This window comes from Fonsecaea monophora (assembly GCF_001642475.1).
Source record: "Fonsecaea monophora strain CBS 269.37 chromosome Unknown Scaff142, whole genome shotgun sequence".
Lineage (NCBI taxonomy): Eukaryota > Fungi > Ascomycota > Eurotiomycetes > Chaetothyriales > Herpotrichiellaceae > Fonsecaea > Fonsecaea monophora.
This window is the reverse complement of record NW_019174073.1, coordinates 836-17,774: the sequence shown is the minus strand read 5'-3', so window position 1 is coordinate 17,774 and position 16,939 is coordinate 836. Positions and strand designations below refer to the sequence as shown.

Here is a 16,939-nt window from a genome sequence, read left to right as displayed (position 1 = left end):
TTCTTGAAGGACACATTTTCGGAGACGCAGGAGGTTCTTTTCAGGCGATGGGGTAAATAACGATACTTCAGGCAGAAGAGGTGGTATGAGACCAAAGCACCAATTATGATACTCCCGAAAGAGCGTGAGCTGGCGACACGTGTCGATACACATTAGATGAACTTCTCACTAGACGGCAGACTCAACTCCGCGTGGATATCAAATGCTTTCTGATCGGTTGGCCGCTTATCCGAATGCCGGGGCGGGCGAGTCAAACCGCAGCTGCAGGGAATTTTCTTGATTCTTGTCCGTTCCCAAATTGTTTTCCATCCCCGGAATTTGTCCCCAATCGGATGCATCTCGACTCGTGTGGTAGGGCCTGACGGACCGACTTCCAACACTGTGAATACGCCATTAGCCACTTTGCGAATACGACATACGGCATGCTACAATCCGAATACGAAACCGGCTTCCCTTGTCAGGCATCCAGCCATCATCAAGGCACGGCGAGACGGCTACAAAAAGGGTTTGTCCTCATTCTTCATTCTTTGGGCTCAAAAGTTCCCTTCACCACTCGTGTCCTCTGAGGATCAGATAGTTTACCCTGGATATACAAATTAGTCAAACCTCAATAATGGCGTGGAATCCCACGGTCGTGTCATTCATCTGCATCCCGCTCCTGGCTTTGCTGGTGGCACGCGCCTACGGGCTGCTGGTCAACTACCTGCAAGTGAGAAAACTGGGGATTCCCATCGTCGTCATCCCCTTTTCATGGCAGGACGACTTCTTGATTCTGGCCTATCCGTACCTGAGGCACCTCCGCCATTTGCCCTGGATTGGGCATTTTTTTGTGCTCAGCTACCATTCCTGGGCCCAGGACGAGCGGTACCACCCGCACCAAAAGTACGGCGACGTCTTTGTAGTTGTTTCCCCAAAGCAGAACGAGATCGTGGTCAACGACCCCGGCGTGGCCGTGGACCTGCAGACCCAGTACAAAGCGTGGGTCAAGCCGCAACCGCTGTACGAGCTCTTCAATGCATTCGGCCCAAATGTTATCAGCGTCAACGGCGAAGACTGGCAGCGCCACCGCAGAATCGTCAACCCAGCTTTCCGTGAGCAGAACAACAGGCTCGTGTGGGACGAGTCGCTGAGCCAGGCGAGGCAGATGATCGAGGTGGTTGCCAATCGAGCAGATAGCTGCCGATCAATGCTTGACGTCCGGAACGATTGCGTCCTGATCGCGATGCACGTCCTCTCCGCTGCCGGTTTTGGACACATTCACGACTTTGACGGAGGCTTTCGTGAGATCCCAAAGGGCCACAAAACCAGTCTGGCCGAGTCGTTGAAGTTTCTCCTCCAGAACATTCTCTTCGCCGTGCTGTTCAAAAATGCACGTGTCTTCCGCTGGATGATGCCTGCTTTATATCGACAGGTCACCGCCATGACGGACGAGTTCATTCGATACATGAAGGAGATCGTCGCCTACAACCGGGCCATCACGCAGGGAGGAGGCAGCAGCAGCGGGGCCGATATCGTCAGCGCCCTGGTGGAGGCCGACGAGGCGGCGAAAAGAGAACAAAAGAAGGCCGGACACGGCGCTGGGGCGAAGCCAATGTACCTCAGTGACACGGAATTGCTAGGTAACCTGTACATCTTCAATCTGGCCGGCTTTGAGACCACGGCGAACGCACTGACCTACACAATCCCGTTCTTGGCCACCAACCGCGAGATCCAGGACTGGGCGGGCGAAGAAGTGGACGCAGTGTTGAAAAAGTGGGAGGGTCGAAAGCTCGACTACGAAGAGGTGTTTCCGCAACTCGTGAGGTGTTTGGCACTGATGGTATGTTGAAGCAAATTTGGATCCTCTTTTGCGCGAGCTCACAGATTTCAGTATGAGACCCTTCGTCTCTGGGGGCCAGTGCCTGCGACGAACCGCTGGTGTGTCGGCCAACCACACTCTTTGCGAGTCAAGGGCCAAGAAATCATGGTGCCAGTCGAGACGTATGTGACGATAAATCTATATGCTGTCCACTCCGACCCACGGTGGTGGGGAGGCGACTCACTCAAATGGAACCCACGGCGCTGGATAGTAACCGACCCGGCGACAGGGGTCGAGTCCCTCGCTCATCCTCCACCGGGCGCCGCGTTTGTGCCCTGGAGTGTCGGGCCCAGGGTCTGTCCTGGGAAGAAGTTCAGCCAGGTCGAATTCGTAGCCGTCATTTCGACACTGCTCAGCAAATGCCGCCTGAAACCGCTAATCATGGAGGGGAAAATGACGACGGAAGAGCAGGCCAGCTCGGCGCTGTTGCAGGTGCTGGAGGACTCGATGAATATCATCACACCGAAGATGCGTCGACCTGAAGATGCGGGCGTGGTGTTTGTTCAACGATAGGAAGTCGAGTCCCTGTACAACACCGTCGCTGGTCGACGGAACACGGGTCGAGCGGAACCATGGTTATAGATCACTCTCCCCTCCTTCCTATCGAGACATACAAAGCGTGTCCGTCCCACAATCTGCCATCCTTGTTCAAGTGGTCTTGCCAAATGCGCGCCCACGCTTTCCTGGCTTTCTCCACGGATTCTGTCCCTCCCTCGGATTCGAGGCCGTCGAAAAGACTCTTCCACAACCCGCTTCGACTGGTCTTTCCTTCGAGTGCCTCCATTGCCTGATCCGCGCCGTACCACTGCTCAGGGATGTAGCTCCTGGTGCGAAAGGACTTTTCTATCTCCAGCCCGGCATCCTTGAACAGGTCCTGTATGGTCTGGATACCTTGTATCCAGTCGAAATCGTAGACCATGGACTTCCCCAACGCGCGCCGGAGTGGGTAGTTGAGCAGGTACTGCAAATTACGATCCTCTGTGGGCACGTCAACGATCAATCTTCCGGTTCCGGGCTTCAAAAGGGTGACCCAGTGTCTGATGGCCCTTGCGGAATCCTCAAGCAAGACGAACGCCGAACAACACGAAATAACGTCAAATCCTCCCCTTTCCTTCACCACCCCTTGGACTTCCTCCAAGGAGGAAAGGTCGGTGATGTCTCCCAACACCCATTTCACCTCTGCGCTTCCCACGGGGAGCGGCTTGCGCTTGGCTTCGTTGAGCATCGCCTCAGTGATGTCGACTGCGACGATGATGCCACCAGATCCGACCGCCTCAGCTTGAGGTAGTGTGACTAAACCAGTACCACATGCGAGGTCAAGTACTGCACCGCCCTTGGGAGGAGGCAACCAGGTGACGAAATCTCGGCCCAGTTCCACGTGCCAACCACCGTGTGAGAGGTCATAGTTCGCGGCACGGGGGGTGTATTGAGCCAGCGTCTCGGCGATGAACTCGTTAGCGCGGGTAGACATCTTTGTTGACGCGAGAGAGAGCGTGGCCTGAAGGTGCTTCGGAGGGGAGAATATCGCGGTAGGCAGAGGTTTGGCTCTGTCTATTTGGTGATTTCTAACGTCCGGTCAGCTTTGTAGTTATTCTTCCAAAAATCACCAGTCTACATGTAGTAAGTCTCAGGATTCCGTCAGGCGGTCACCGGCTGACGACACCGCTCTACGTAAAAGAGACAAATTGCTAGAACGACTACTAGAAGAAATTCGGCCGTTTTGGCCGCATGGCAAGCGCATGGTCTCGGGCCACCTACCTTGTATATAACTATCTGTAATTGTGCCTTGTACAGTATTAACGAAGAATTCACCAAGGGACAAAAATTCTCTTATAAGATTTTTCCAAAAAATATTTGATGGCCTGTGGACCAACAAAAAGAATCTGTCCAGAGCGAGAATTGAACTCGCGGCCTTCGGATATCTTCTTGTGGGTGTGAATGCACAAGATCATACATGGACTACTCGAGAGCGATAGGCCGATACATATACTTGAGCGTGTACCTACCATCGCCGTAGTTTGAGTGAGTCCATGTACCTGTACTTGGTCGACCTCCTTTCACTGGCGAGGAAGAACAATGGCAGTGGCTATGTACTTCGGCCCAGGTGTCTATTGTCCTCTACAGATATGATATTGTTCTACAGAGTCCAGGGCTAGAGTGAGTTGGGTTGACGGACTGGTTGAAGAAGAGATGTTTGAATGAAGTCTGTCCCTTTTTGTCAATATGATAACAATGGATTTTGAGGTCTGGCAGACTCCTCGAAACCTTTCTTGTTCTGTTTACATCCTTGTCTCGACCTCATCAGACTGACCAAATGTTTACTTTCGCGTCCTTAGCGTTTCTGTTCTTTTCCCCTTTTCGCTGCCCTTCAACATAACCGGCAAAATACACCACTCAAATCCAGACTTCTCTCTCTGATTTCATCTACCGGTCGTTGAAAAGTTGCAAAGTTCCCCGAGCACGACTCACTCTCAAAGCTCGCCGAGCCATCATGGACGATAAAGCACGGCTCGAGTACGAACTTGCCGAGATTGAGTTGGAGAAACGTCAACTACAGCTTGAACGTCGGGAGCTCGACATCAAACGCCGGCTCAAACTGCTCAAGGGAAGCGCCGAGTCGGCCGACGGCGATGCCACTGTCAAATCTGAAGCTAAGCGTGACGATCCCAGCGAGACTGGAGCGACTGCTGCGCAGGACGGATCTCCTACTGAGTTGCAAGCAGACGTTTCGTCGAGTGTTCCCGTAACAGATGGCACCGCTGTCAACTTGAGTGGGACTCCAGCCGTCGAAAAGGACCGAGAGAAGGTGGGAAATGAGAACTGCGAGACTAGGAAATGTAACGAGAATGTAACCCGCCTGTCCTGCAAAAACTAACGTCTGTCTAGTTCCGAGGCTCTGTCTGCGCAAGGGGTCAGGAGCGAGATCAATCGGTGGGAAGATGAGGAATCGCTTCTTCACTTACGAGCCAGAAGAGCAAACGGCCGCACAGAGAAAGTCTCAAGAACGTCACGAAAAGCTCTTAGCAGCCTTTACTGGCTGTCCACCGAGCAAACCCTCGAGCTTACTAGCAAAGCAAAAGCAAAGCACGCACTCGGATACCTTTGTCCTTACTTTAGACTCTGACTCTGACGTCGACACAAGTGACTCTACAGGCGGGTATTGTGCCAGGGCGAAACGACGACGAGTGTCCCCGAGGGACGAAAAGCAAGGCACCGACGTCCCAGGACCCATGACAGAGTCTCAACAGTACGACCTCGTTAAACACTACACGGGTCTTCTGCTCAAGCACATGACATCGATCGAGTCTACACTCGGCTACGCGTGTTTCCAGAAACCGACTGTGGCCTCCAAGCTGCGAAGAGTCACGTTCGGGAGTACACACCACAGCATCGCCCTTCTCCACGAGGACTTTACAGCGGCTGTGAACAAGCACGCCAAGGATTCTCGGCTGCGTTGCGCTCTGGTGGTCGAACTCGACAAGTTTGAATGGGCGCAGGAGTCGTGGTGGCCGGTGTGTGAAGCGCTAAACACCCAGCAGGAGAGGATCTCGTTCATCACAAAGGTGTTCCCGGACGTCGCGGAGGATAATTTCAGCCTGGAGGAGTGTCGGGCAGAATACGGGGAGGGAAAAAAGGCTTGAGAGAACATGCGTGGACCGTGCATGGTGCAGGGCGAACAAACACCCGGTTTACTCGGCCCGAGCAGTCAGTCGAACCAAGTCAGGAGACGGAGAGGGAGGGAGCAAAGCATTGCAATCTGGGTTCAGAGCCGACTCTGGGAGATGGTCACAGTCTGGTTTGAGAATATTTCTGACGAGGACGTTCAGTTCGGCGCTCTATTGACGGGAGTTTCTGGGAGTGTGTTTACAACTGTGCAGCTGGGAGGATGGAACGGCTCGAATCCTGTGTCCGTCTTACAGTGATACGGACCAGGGAGAATGACCCGGAGAGGTTCCAAGCTTCTCTGACCCTTTCTCTCATGTGTTCATAAGGGGTATCTCAGGATGCGATGAGAGATACCTGATAACAACAAGTCCCTTGAGTGTCATGTGCCCAATCATTTGACTGCGAGTGATAAGAAATGAGCCTCGTTGACAGAGACCAGACAGCGTACGATATCAAGAGATCATCTTTTCACGTCCTTGGCGTTGATATTGCTTGTCCCTCGCCTTAATAAAACGTGTCTTTCGTCCCTATTTTATTGCAATCTTTTCACTCTCATATTCAACTCACGAGTCTTTCTCGAGGTGAGGCGTGGCATTCGACTCTGGCAATACCTCGTTCACCATCACTCACCTCTGAAAACCCATTCAGTTCAGTCGCCTACCGCAGCATTTCCGAGCGATGGACAACGAAGACCTCATCAACGCCGAGCTTGAGGAGCTGGAGATCGAGCAGCGCCAGTTGGATCTGGATCGCAAAAAGCTACAACTCCGCCTGAGGCTGGCTAGATTGTACGGCCGGGTCGAAACCCCTGTGAATGGCAGTCAGGCGAAAGTGAAAGCAGAGCCAGTTGAGGACACCAACGGAGTGGAAGGTCTAGGAGGAGAATCGACAAATGTCCCTGCCCCCAGTGACCGAATTGTGAAGCGAGAAGCCATGAATCCGCCGCATCTGGTTGAGCAGGGTCAGGCCACTGATCAGTCAAGTCAGCTAGTGACCACACCTAATCGCTCACCAAACGCACCGCACCCGAGTAGCAAGTTGAGAGATTTCAGCAAGCTTCCCTGCTCAAAGCCAACGGTGTCATCTTATACAACTCCAGTGACAGATCGGTTAATCTCCCGAGGCAGCCCCAAATCGACACCGGCCCGCTACTCGCAAGAAGACAGGTTTGGCCTTCGAACGAGCTCGCCGCACAAAAGAGTACGCAGTCCTGGAAGTGGGGATGACGACTTCGTGCCAGCAAAGAAGTCGAACCCCCCGACAAAGCAAGTGAAGGAGTTGACAAAGAACAAAAATACCAAGGGCAAAGGGAATAAACGGTCGTCCAAGGTCGACTGTCTCCTGAGCACCATGCCTCGGCCCCCATTCGCAGATACGGAGAGAGACTCGTTCAACGCCACATGCAGCCCCTCCGCAGACACGAGCGGCAGGAAGCGAAAGAGGTAATCAAGGCTGGTTCTAAGATCGTCGATGGGCTTCTGGAAAAGGAGTTTAGCCCTCGAGAAACTGCACGACGGAAATGATCGTCAAATTCGTTTGTACTGCGCGAAGCAATTGCAGGAGCCTCTCATAATGGAACTACAAAAGTTCTGCCGAGCCGCCCCGGTGTGGTGGAGGAAGTGCGTGAAGAAGCGTACGCAGCAGGAGAGACTAGAGGACGTGGCCATGGTGTTTAAGGACGTTGGCGAAGGAGTCTTCGACTAGGTGCACGTACAGGCAAGAGGGTGAACTGGTGGTGATTTCCAACACCGAATTATGGTCTCGGCGAGAGACTGACGTGGATGGTCTGTCGTTGGGATCAAATTGGAAAGAACCTGAGGCTGAGTGTCATTGGTGGTGAGGGAATAGTCTAACAGCGCAACCCTGGCCAAGATGTACCATTGGAAAACTCGTTCCGTTACGTGCCCGATGGGTATTGTCGCTGAGAGTGCTGGTATGAGGTTCAGGGTGAAACGGCCAATATGAGCTCAGTCCAGTCGAACGGGCTCGCTCTTCCACTTCTCCATCTCGGCTTGGGCGAAATTGGCCATGCTTCCATAAGACAAAACCAGGAAGCCCAGGTCTTCTCTGTCGACGTCAAACACTTCCCACCAATTCTGCTCCACGAGTTTGACCCCGATCTCCCGCGCTGCCAGATATATTGCCCCCACGGCAAGCGCATTAGGTTGATGAGTGAGGTAGAGAAGCTGAGGTGAGAGCAGGCCTGCGTTCAGATGTTCCAAGACTCTCTGGGATAGCTCGGTGGTGGACACTCCCAAGGCCTGCATATACGTAAAGGCCAGACTGTAAGGCAATGCGACTCGTGTGTCGAACCCCAGGCCAACCAGTATCATACTCTCGCACACAAACAACCGCTGTCTCTCTCTTTCATACGTCCCTTCGGACACGAAATAACTCCGAGGTTCAACATCCGTGGGGGAGCCAGCCGGATTGACAAATCGCAGTGGAGAGGCTTCGGACGTCAAGTATGCGTAAACGTTAATGACTGATCGAGGTGAGACTGGCGTCGCAGATATTTTTGCCGCGAGGTAGATGGCAGCAGCAGAGTAGTCTCTGGAACTGAAATTACGATGGTCGTTCGGGGTGGAAGAGACTAGGAACCGTTGTAGCAGCACCGTGCCATGCGCGATGACTTCCTGCGCCAGGCGGAGGAGGATACCAGCAGCGGATGTGAGTTGAAACTGGGCAAACCATGAGGTCGAGCTCTCATCGTCTTCGGCATTTTGGAACTTGAGCAGCTGCGCTGGAGTGATCAAAGGATTGGAGATATGCTCCAGAGCAGGAATCGGCGCCATTCGCGCAGTCCATTTGTGTCAGGACTGAGCGACGATGGGCATATGGCATAGCAAGAGGTTGTGTTGGTTCTTGCGTGGCTGGGAAGGCGCAGAAATTTCCGGCGCAGCATTAGACCAGTGGACAGCACTTTATTGACAACTTTGTTTACTCAGTACTCGGTACAGCTCTCTCCCTTCCCAACTGCCTGTATGAATGCACAGATGGAATCACACAAGATTATGCTATGATAGACTTGTTGATTTCCGATCTCCTCTCTAGAATTGGATGCATTGGAACAAATCTAGGGGCCTTCGTGGACGCTCTGGAAGAGGCACTGCAGCCATCCTACAGTTTGTCGAGAGATGCTGGTATTGTGACACGTAGAAGCTCGAACCCACGATACTAGATACCGTAGAAGTTGAAGTGCATTTCTCATTAGGAATCTGCAACGGGAACTCGCACATTGAATGCAAATCTTGAGAAGCTTGGTTGTGCGTCCGGCACTTGATGGTTCTGGAATTTTAGAATTTGAAATCAATTCAAACCTTTCACCGTCATCTCGCCTTCTCTCTCGACTTCTGGTGCTCCCCTCCACCTCGTCATGATGTTACGGACAACTTACAAGCTAGATCAAAGGGCTGCACAAGACCTCAACAGTTCGTGAGTCTACAGTGTGGCGGGTCAAGAGAGCAACAGTTTACGGTGAGCCACCCTTCTGGAACGAACCGCAGTCAAGGTACTGATACCTCCAGCCAGTTTGCAACTACACCTTTCAAGATCTAGAACATCTGAGCTGTTGGCTGGCACTGGCATCAACGTCACCAGTGCATAAGATCGCAGACTGTCAGCTCATTCAGGATGAGGTCCTCTGCGCAGTCAATTGTTGCCGTTGTCGCTTCAATGCTGCGGGTTTTCCAGGTTCACCCACCCGTCTTGACACCGGATACTGTCGCGCAACGGGCATTGATTCAAGATGATGGAAGATCTGCTACACCTCTTGTTTCTGGTCCTCCAGGATGTGTCGTAACTAAGACTCTCATGATTCATTCCTTCGGAAACAGCTATGGGCACCCGTTCGTGGGCGCCTATACACCCCCTCATTGTGATTTCAACCGAGTGACTCTCAACCTCACCGTTACCGCCGCTGGCAAGCAGTTCGACCGACTAGCGATAGCCTACCTTGGTGACGTTGAGATCTGGCGGACAAGCACAGCGGAACCAACTCCTGGCGGGATCATGTAAGCTCTTTGCTGGGCCTAAGATACAATCCTCTGACCTCTGCCAGATGGACTTATGTCAAAGATGTGTCCTATCTTCTAGCACTGTTCACGCAGCCCCAAACACTGATATTTGACCTCGGTAATCTGATCAACGAAAATTATACCTCCCCATTCAACGTCACTCTACAGGCGACCTTTTTCACCTCCGCTGACGCAGAGAAGCGGGCGGATATGATCATTCCAATTTCAGCCGATGGAAGCGCCAGCAACAAGTCCAGTCAATGGAATCACTGTCAACGTAGAGTGTCGACTTCTATGGTACTGCCGCAAAACATCGAGCGGGCTGTCGTGACCGTCTCTGCGACTGGTCAGATGATGGAAGGTGGGCTGGTTCCTGGGCAAGAGTAAGGATCTGCTGACAATTGGCACAGAGTTTTGGTATTCCAATGTGCTTTCTTCCAACGTGGATACTTTTGGAGTCGACTCTCTTCTAGGCTATTCCCCCTTTCGTGAGGTACAGTTGCTAATTGATGGAACCTTGGCTGGGGTTGTGTGGCCTTTTCCCATCATCTTCACCGGCGGCATCGTCCGTGGCTTCTGGAGGCCTGTCGTGGGAATCGATACGTTCGACATCCGCGAAGATGAAATTGATATTACACCTTGGCTGCCGCTGCTCTGCGACGGCAAAAGTCATGACATAGAGATTCGAGTCATCGGACTGGATGACGACGGTAATGGCAGTGGATTTCTATCTGAGGACGTTGGCAGTTATTGGGTGAGCACGGCTCTACGATCATGACACACTCCGCTTATATTTCACCAGGTTCTCACAGGCAAGATATTTGTCTGGCTAGATTCCGCAGGGCATGCAACGTCTGGGAGTCACACTCTGGTAGATGCATCCGGATTCTCTATTTCTCTGTCGTCTACAGTCGGTGCCGCTTCAGACGGAACAAATTGCACCCTTTCCTACACCGTCAATGTGGATCGCCAGCTCTATATCTCGTCGGAAGTACAGACATCCCGGGGTACCAAAGTTGCCACTTGGCAGCAATATCTGAGATATTCAAACGAGGATGAAATCTCAGACTTCGGCAATGTCCAGGTGACCACACAGAACACATTTGGCAGAGCCGTTTCTTCAGAAGGGTATTCACGTACCTTTGATTATCCCCTCTTCGTGAACAGCACTGTCGCGCAAAATAAGGGAGCTGACACTCTTTCCATTTCCGCGGCTTTGGCGAGGGGTCAGACTATTGAGATTAGTGGTCGTTCGGTATTGCCAACTGGCTTAGAGTCCTTCAATGCGCCATATTCAGAAGAGGCTCAAAGATTCAGCGGGAGCCGCTTGACGACGAGTCAGAATGGAAGCGCCGAGTACTTCAGTCACGGCAACGCCTCAATCAGCCCAGGCGCGACGCAGCAGGAGTTGTCTCTGTTCGGGATTCAGGATTCGGGTCTCGAAACTGGTTCGGCAAACCTGGTAGAGTTGTATCGCAGACATGTTCTCGCTGTCAATGACACGCTTCTTCAGGATGAAGTCTCCTTTTCTGACCCGGACCAAACCCCGAAGCCAGGCCACAGCGCTTGAGTTAGCTGCAGACCGTTGGCTCTTATTCAGACGGTGACCCCGGGGACTCGAGGGGACTTGGCCGTTCGTTAACTGGTTAAAACAGCAATAGTTGCTCCTCCAAGTTCTACTGGGCCGACTGGCAATTCCCCTTCCTCTCGACCATCACTTGCAGTCAGTCACAAGCAGTCTCCTGCGCCTATTCACGACACATGTAACAATAAGGGCTTCAACAGGCCGCTTCGACGCTATTGCTGTGTCTGGACATTGAAAGCACATTCAAGCTTGTCAGAGAGTTTCGCAAGATCAGGAAACAAGCAGACTAAACTCGACGATGAGTTTGCTATCGAAACTCTACAAATGATGGAGCATCTACCATCGACCTTCGAGGACGCCACTCTCCTCCGCGATCTTGTTGAGACCAAAAACCTTCACACATGCCGTTCCCTATGACAATCAACGGTTCTGGAGCTGTCCCTAACATCGGAGTTTCTCTGCCAAATGTATATCACAAAGGTTAATAGGTGGAAAAATGTGGACGTGTTGATTGCTCAAGGTCCGACGGCATCCCAACACCGCACACAAAGGGGCTCATCTATTGGCGCCAATCAATCCTCTGCATTTCAATAAATGCGAGGAGTTTTTTTCATGTACTCGTCACCCATCTAGTCGTGGTTATACTAAGGTATGTTGCACGAATGCCTCCTTGATTTAGTGGCGGTCAATCGTTTCTATAAAGTGGACAAGAGCGGGCGTCAAGTTTTGAACACTGTCTGCCTTCACAATGATATTGGTCCATGGGAAGCATAGTCGAAAGAGATGCCTATTGAGCAGGCTAGAAATTGTACAGCAAACGGTGTCAGGTGCGTCGAGAGGGGTAAATTCCAGCTGGTTGAGGCGAGCTGGGTAAATGGCGGTCAAGAGCAGCGCTGGTGCATTGGATGATATTTGCGATGAGATCGTGGGTTTTTCCAGGTGGTCTCTGCACTGGTTATAAGCGTTGTCTTCTGGAAATCCCCGAACAAGACAAAGGTTGATGGGAGGGTAACAGGTGTCTGTGACCAGCGTGTAACTGAGATAAGGACGCATGATGCAAATCAGATCTACTTGAGGTGTCGTGAATGCTGAGGACATGCCCTGAGCACTCGTCTGCCAGCATTGTCGTGTCGAGGAGTAACAGGGTTGATCGAGCATCAAAACCAGCTCTTCCACGGGACGACAGCACGCTATCGAAGGCTCCATGCCGTGAGACATACCATTATCCCTCGTAAACCTGGATTATTGGAGTTTGGGGCCCACAAGACAAGGCTGAACAGCCCCCTGGGGCTTTTGTGTATGGGGGTTGCGCCAAGGCATTACATAAGCAAAAATGGGGCTCGGTGGTCTGGGTGGGTGGGTGGCTCGGTGGGTGGCGGCGCTCGTACTAGAAAATTTGGGGCGTCACTGACATTCATTATCCCCTTCTTGATTTCATAGCGCCCGAGGCAGACCAGTGCATTACATTGCAACTGTGGAACATTGGTCGGAAGACAAAGGAAAAACAAGAAAAACAAGAAAGAGGTACCAAGGACAGCACACCGGTGACAGGCAGGCGCAGGGACAGAGACAGAGAGCAATACTACTTGGATCACCTTTGTCCACGAGGCTGAACCCCCCCTGCACTCGGGTCCCTTCATCGAGCCCTTTTGTCTCTGTGTCTTTTGCCCCTGGCACTATCCATACTGCGAGTCCACCTTTTACGGAGAATTGGGTCTTTGATATCCTCTCCTTAATCTTCCTCTCTTCTCACGCCTCCTCAAGGAATAAGGGTATCGCCTACACACACCCAGACGGAGTATCCACTCAGTACCCAAAAGAACCGAGAAGACGACCAAAGAGAGCGAGAATGTCTCACACGCACACCCATCACCGCCGCACGCACAACCTCCTCCTCATCTCCAAACTCCTGTCCCAGCACCCCCACCACGCGCAGACCTCGCCCTTCACCCTCGTCCTCGACTCGCTCGAACAGCCCGCCCGTCCGCTGACAAGGGAGTATCTCCGGCGTGCGAGGCTGTCGAGGCGCGCGGGGATGCCACACGGTGGCGGCGTCGTGGTCGTGGTTCTGGGCTTCGAGACGTTCGCTAAGCCCGTCGGGGCAGACTATTTCGTCCCGTGTCATGGGTATTGTCACGACGTGGGGCAGAGTCCAAGCCCTGGTCGAGCCTCTGGGGCAGGGGCGGGAGCAGGAGTAGGTGTGGGAGAGAAGATCGCGCGGGAAGTAGGCGAGATTCTTCGGCGGAGTGGCGGAAACAGTACGTCTCCTCCCTCTCATACCTCTGCTAACGCGGTGTTCATCTCCACATTGATATTATTGCCTGCTCTCGCTCCACTACCAGGCCGTTGTATCGTGTTTCAACCTTACTAACGCCAAAATCATACACGCAGGGTTCTTGATCATGATTGATTCCTTATTGACACTGGCCGCTCTCTCCATCCAGCCGACGTCCAATCTCAACCTGACAGCGTTTCTCTCCTCCTTACTCCAGCCACCCGCCCTCCAGACAAAGGGCGCGGAGCAAGGCGAGGGCCCGCAAGTTTCGTTAGTCGCTGTCTATCACACCGACGTGCCCTTGCCGTCCCCACCACCCTCGACACTCTCGTCATCTGCATCGCTGTCAAATTCGTATTCGCCTTCACCGCTCTCGCTCCTCTCGTACCTCGCTACCACCGTCATAACAATCCATTCGCTCCCAATCCTCCTGGCCGAAAAGTCTGCCCGCTCCAAATCCCTGGCCGCACCGGCCTTTGGCCTCTCGGAAGAAATCGAGGGCGTGGTCATAGGCCTAAAATCCAAGTCTGTGACCAAATTGAAGCAAGAGGAGCGCGGAGTTGTCTTGGAATTGGAGCACCGCAGGAGAAGTGGCCGCGGAGTCAGAGAGTGGTTCTTCTTGCCTACGTCCCAAAACATGACGAAAAAGGGCGATGGCCAGCCGTTCCGGGAGATCGTCATTCTCCTGGATGATCACCCGCTGTTCCGTTCATCGGGCGAGGAAGAGACGGTGGAGGAGCTTTCGGGCATGACTTTCGAGCTGGGGCTGACCGAACGTCAACGCCTGGAGCGGGAAGGGGTGGTATTGCCGTACTTTGATGCCCAGAAAGCGGGTGGCGGAGCGGGCGAAGGTGGACGAATCTTGTACGACATGGGCGTAGAGGATGACTTTGACGAGGAAGAAGATGAAATCTGAGCCGACATGCCAGCTGCATTGGAGCAGACAGGTCCAAAATCGCGCTGGCGTGAGTCTTCCGCGCCCAGATTACGCAATGGGTATGAGATGCTCGCTTTATCCATATAAATCACCCCAGATATCAACAGGGAAGCTCGTCACCAAAATCTCCAGATGATGAAAATGAGGATGATCAGGCCGAGACCAGCAAAAGGCCCATACTATTTGCGCATGTCAGGACATCCAATTCCTTCAAGAGCAGACCTCTCACTTACCTGTTTCAACATCAACTCCCAATTAATCCTCACGGCGGCTTTCCTGTATTTCTTGCTGTCTTCTCTCAGTCGCCCAGACATCTCACCCATCCTCTCCAGACTGTCGCCCCGGTATAGCAGATCCTCAATGTTCTTGGTCATGACCTTTGTCACGTCCTTGAGCTCGTCGTTCAACTTGTCCAGGTTCGCGCTGGCCCGGCTGTCCTGATACGTCTTTTTAGTCCTCTGGATAAACGTGTCGAACTCGACAAAGGCATACGGCCGCAGCGTCGCCGAGAGGTATTGCTGGGACGGGTAGATGGTGGTGAACTCCTGCGCCAGGTCGGAGAGGTAGGTGAATGCGAGCTTGCGGGGGTAGGATCGGTCGCAGATGCAGAGGAAGCAGACCGAGTCTCTGATGAGGTAGCTGGGTGTCGCGCAGGGTGAGCAAGCTTCTCGGATGCAAGAGGAGTGTATGCAGGCTTACTGCAACGTATATTGGCCCGATTCTATGCTTGCTTGTTGTTCCGAGTTGCGGTTGAGGCGTCGGAATATCATTTTTGCCTGTGACTTGACCTCGGCGAGCTCTGTCTCGACCTGCGTTCCCCCGTGGTAAGCAAATAATGCCAATGGTAACTGTGAGAGGTAATAGAGAACCACGCGTACCTGTTCGTCGTCGACCGAGGCCGCGAGCATGAGGCCTGTACAGAAAGCGGGCGAGTCAGCCAGTTTTCCCCCCAAGACATTGAAAGCAAAGCTTTCCGAATTCACGAACCATCCAGCCGGGCAATTTGCGTTGATTTGACCATCTCAAGTTCCTTGTCTGCTCAATCATAACCCCTTTGGTGAGATCTAGGAAATAGAAGAACAAAAAGCTGAAGGCGTTCGTTGTCCTCCTCACCCTGTTCAGGACACTTTGTTGTCATTTTCCGACTCGAGGCAGACTTGACAAACACGGCAAACATCCCAAGCGGGCTAAGCAACATGGGTCAGACACGAGATCCACCACTAACACTCTCTACGTTGTAATCGCTGCGACCAAAGGCACAGTCCAAAGTGAATTCTACAGCTGGAATTCTACATTGGTGGTGCATATGACAGCATGTACAAGTCCTTCCGCCGTCCAACAATGATGAGGAGAATCAAGCCTGAAGACATTTTGAAGAAGCTCAAAGGCTGAATTTCAGATGGGTTTGAAGCTCTACACCAGCGTTTGATGGAGGAGCTCTGTCCGTAATGAATGTCGTGACTCTGAGCTTGTCTCCCTGATCTCCCCTTATATGTTTCTTTGGTGATATTCAACCCATCTGTGAAGTCGTGCTGATTGACAATGTACTCATTACCTGACAAGTTTGAGATTCGAGGAAGGACTGCGCTGCTTGTTCTTTCAACCTAGATAGAATCCTTGGGATGATTAGTGGTCAACAGCTTCCTAGAGGATATCTTTGAAGTGTGTCCTAGACTCTGTCCAGAATCAAAAGGCCCTTCCAGCCCTGAGATGGCTCCATCTAATACTGACGCGCCTCGGGCAGTCTTCTATATTTCGATGGGTGAGGCCAATGGTTGAGACGGATCGTTGAGGCCTTTGGCTCTCGAATGTTCTATGAGCGGCCACTCTCAGAGTCTATACCACTGTATTGGGACATGATTATTCATCCCCATAAATCCTTCGGGCGCAAGAGGTGGCGCTTTTTTTGCTACGCAGGTGTATATCGTGTGACTCGGTTGCCCGAACAGGAATAGAAGCCATGATTATTGCCCCGAATAGGCAAGGCGCGGGAATCCATTCTCATGGTCCACGACATCGACGTCTTCACGATCTGTGCAGTAACAATGGGCACGATGCAACTAAAAATGTCAGCATTGCCTCGGTCAATATAACAACCACTCGGCAGAATCCAACAACTATATCAGAACCGGGAAGGGGATGCGGCAAGTCCAAATACTTCCGGATGCTAGGTGCAGCTCGCCACAAGGGGGGAGGACGGAAATTTGAGGGCCAGTATGGTCTCCGTCAAGGTCAGGCTCGCGATGGTTTGTAAGTGAACAAAGCTAGACGCGAGAAGAGACCTTCGAAACAGCTGGGGCTAGCTCGGCGATATCTTTTTTAGAACAGCCGGATGTTAGTAAACTAAAGTAATCATACTCGGCCACCAGCCGTCTCATGAGAAGAAGATCTGTTATGAGCGAAATTGATTGCAACAAGGTTGCAAAAGCTGACGTGAATGTCGCGAGAGCCTCTTTGCCCGTCGAGACTCAGGAGTGGTATTGCTACAGATGTAGCGGCGACCAACATTGTGTCCCGATATGAGGCATCAGGCATCAGCGGCCTATCTCTCTGTGGCCGTTTTGTGTGTTTGGTGGCAGAAAGTAAACGCTTGTGAAGACAG

General features: G+C 52.4%; 7 protein-coding genes across 7 annotated transcripts; 5 read left to right on the top strand and 2 right to left on the bottom strand.

The window, feature by feature from the left end:
• Window positions 1-613: 613 nt before the first annotated feature.
• On the top strand, window positions 614-2,371 carry AYO21_11064 (hypothetical protein; the record flags this gene model as incomplete). Its single annotated transcript, XM_022660964.1, has 2 exons — window positions 614-1,819; window positions 1,871-2,371. The coding sequence occupies 2 exons, from the start codon at window positions 614-616 to the stop codon at window positions 2,369-2,371; spliced, it is 1,707 nt and encodes a 568-aa protein (XP_022506715.1).
• Window positions 2,372-2,441: 70 nt separating this feature from the next.
• Window positions 2,442-3,329, bottom strand: AYO21_11063 (hypothetical protein; the record flags this gene model as incomplete). Its single annotated transcript, XM_022660963.1, has 1 exon — window positions 2,442-3,329. The coding sequence occupies one exon, from the start codon at window positions 3,327-3,329 to the stop codon at window positions 2,442-2,444; it is 888 nt and encodes a 295-aa protein (XP_022506714.1).
• A 1,020-nt stretch (window positions 3,330-4,349) lies between these two features.
• On the top strand, window positions 4,350-5,499 carry AYO21_11062 (hypothetical protein; the record flags this gene model as incomplete). The annotated part of the gene is made up of 2 exons (XM_022660962.1): window positions 4,350-4,695; window positions 4,745-5,499. 2 exons carry the CDS (start codon window positions 4,350-4,352, stop codon window positions 5,497-5,499), a joined length of 1,101 nt encoding a protein of 366 aa, XP_022506713.1.
• A 703-nt stretch (window positions 5,500-6,202) lies between these two features.
• On the top strand, window positions 6,203-6,970 carry AYO21_11061 (hypothetical protein; the record flags this gene model as incomplete). Its single annotated transcript, XM_022660961.1, has 1 exon — window positions 6,203-6,970. The coding sequence occupies one exon, from the start codon at window positions 6,203-6,205 to the stop codon at window positions 6,968-6,970; it is 768 nt and encodes a 255-aa protein (XP_022506712.1).
• A 521-nt stretch (window positions 6,971-7,491) lies between these two features.
• Window positions 7,492-8,319, bottom strand: AYO21_11060 (hypothetical protein; the record flags this gene model as incomplete). Its single annotated transcript, XM_022660960.1, has 1 exon — window positions 7,492-8,319. One exon carries the CDS (start codon window positions 8,317-8,319, stop codon window positions 7,492-7,494), a length of 828 nt encoding a protein of 275 aa, XP_022506711.1.
• Window positions 8,320-9,157: 838 nt separating this feature from the next.
• On the top strand, window positions 9,158-11,110 carry AYO21_11059 (hypothetical protein; the record flags this gene model as incomplete). Its single annotated transcript, XM_022660959.1, has 4 exons — window positions 9,158-9,537; window positions 9,585-9,901; window positions 9,951-10,294; window positions 10,343-11,110. The coding sequence occupies 4 exons, from the start codon at window positions 9,158-9,160 to the stop codon at window positions 11,108-11,110; spliced, it is 1,809 nt and encodes a 602-aa protein (XP_022506710.1).
• A 1,864-nt stretch (window positions 11,111-12,974) lies between these two features.
• On the top strand, window positions 12,975-14,316 carry AYO21_11058 (hypothetical protein; the record flags this gene model as incomplete). The annotated part of the gene is made up of 2 exons (XM_022660958.1): window positions 12,975-13,383; window positions 13,517-14,316. The coding sequence occupies 2 exons, from the start codon at window positions 12,975-12,977 to the stop codon at window positions 14,314-14,316; spliced, it is 1,209 nt and encodes a 402-aa protein (XP_022506709.1).
• Between the last annotated feature and the right edge of the window lie 2,623 nt (window positions 14,317-16,939).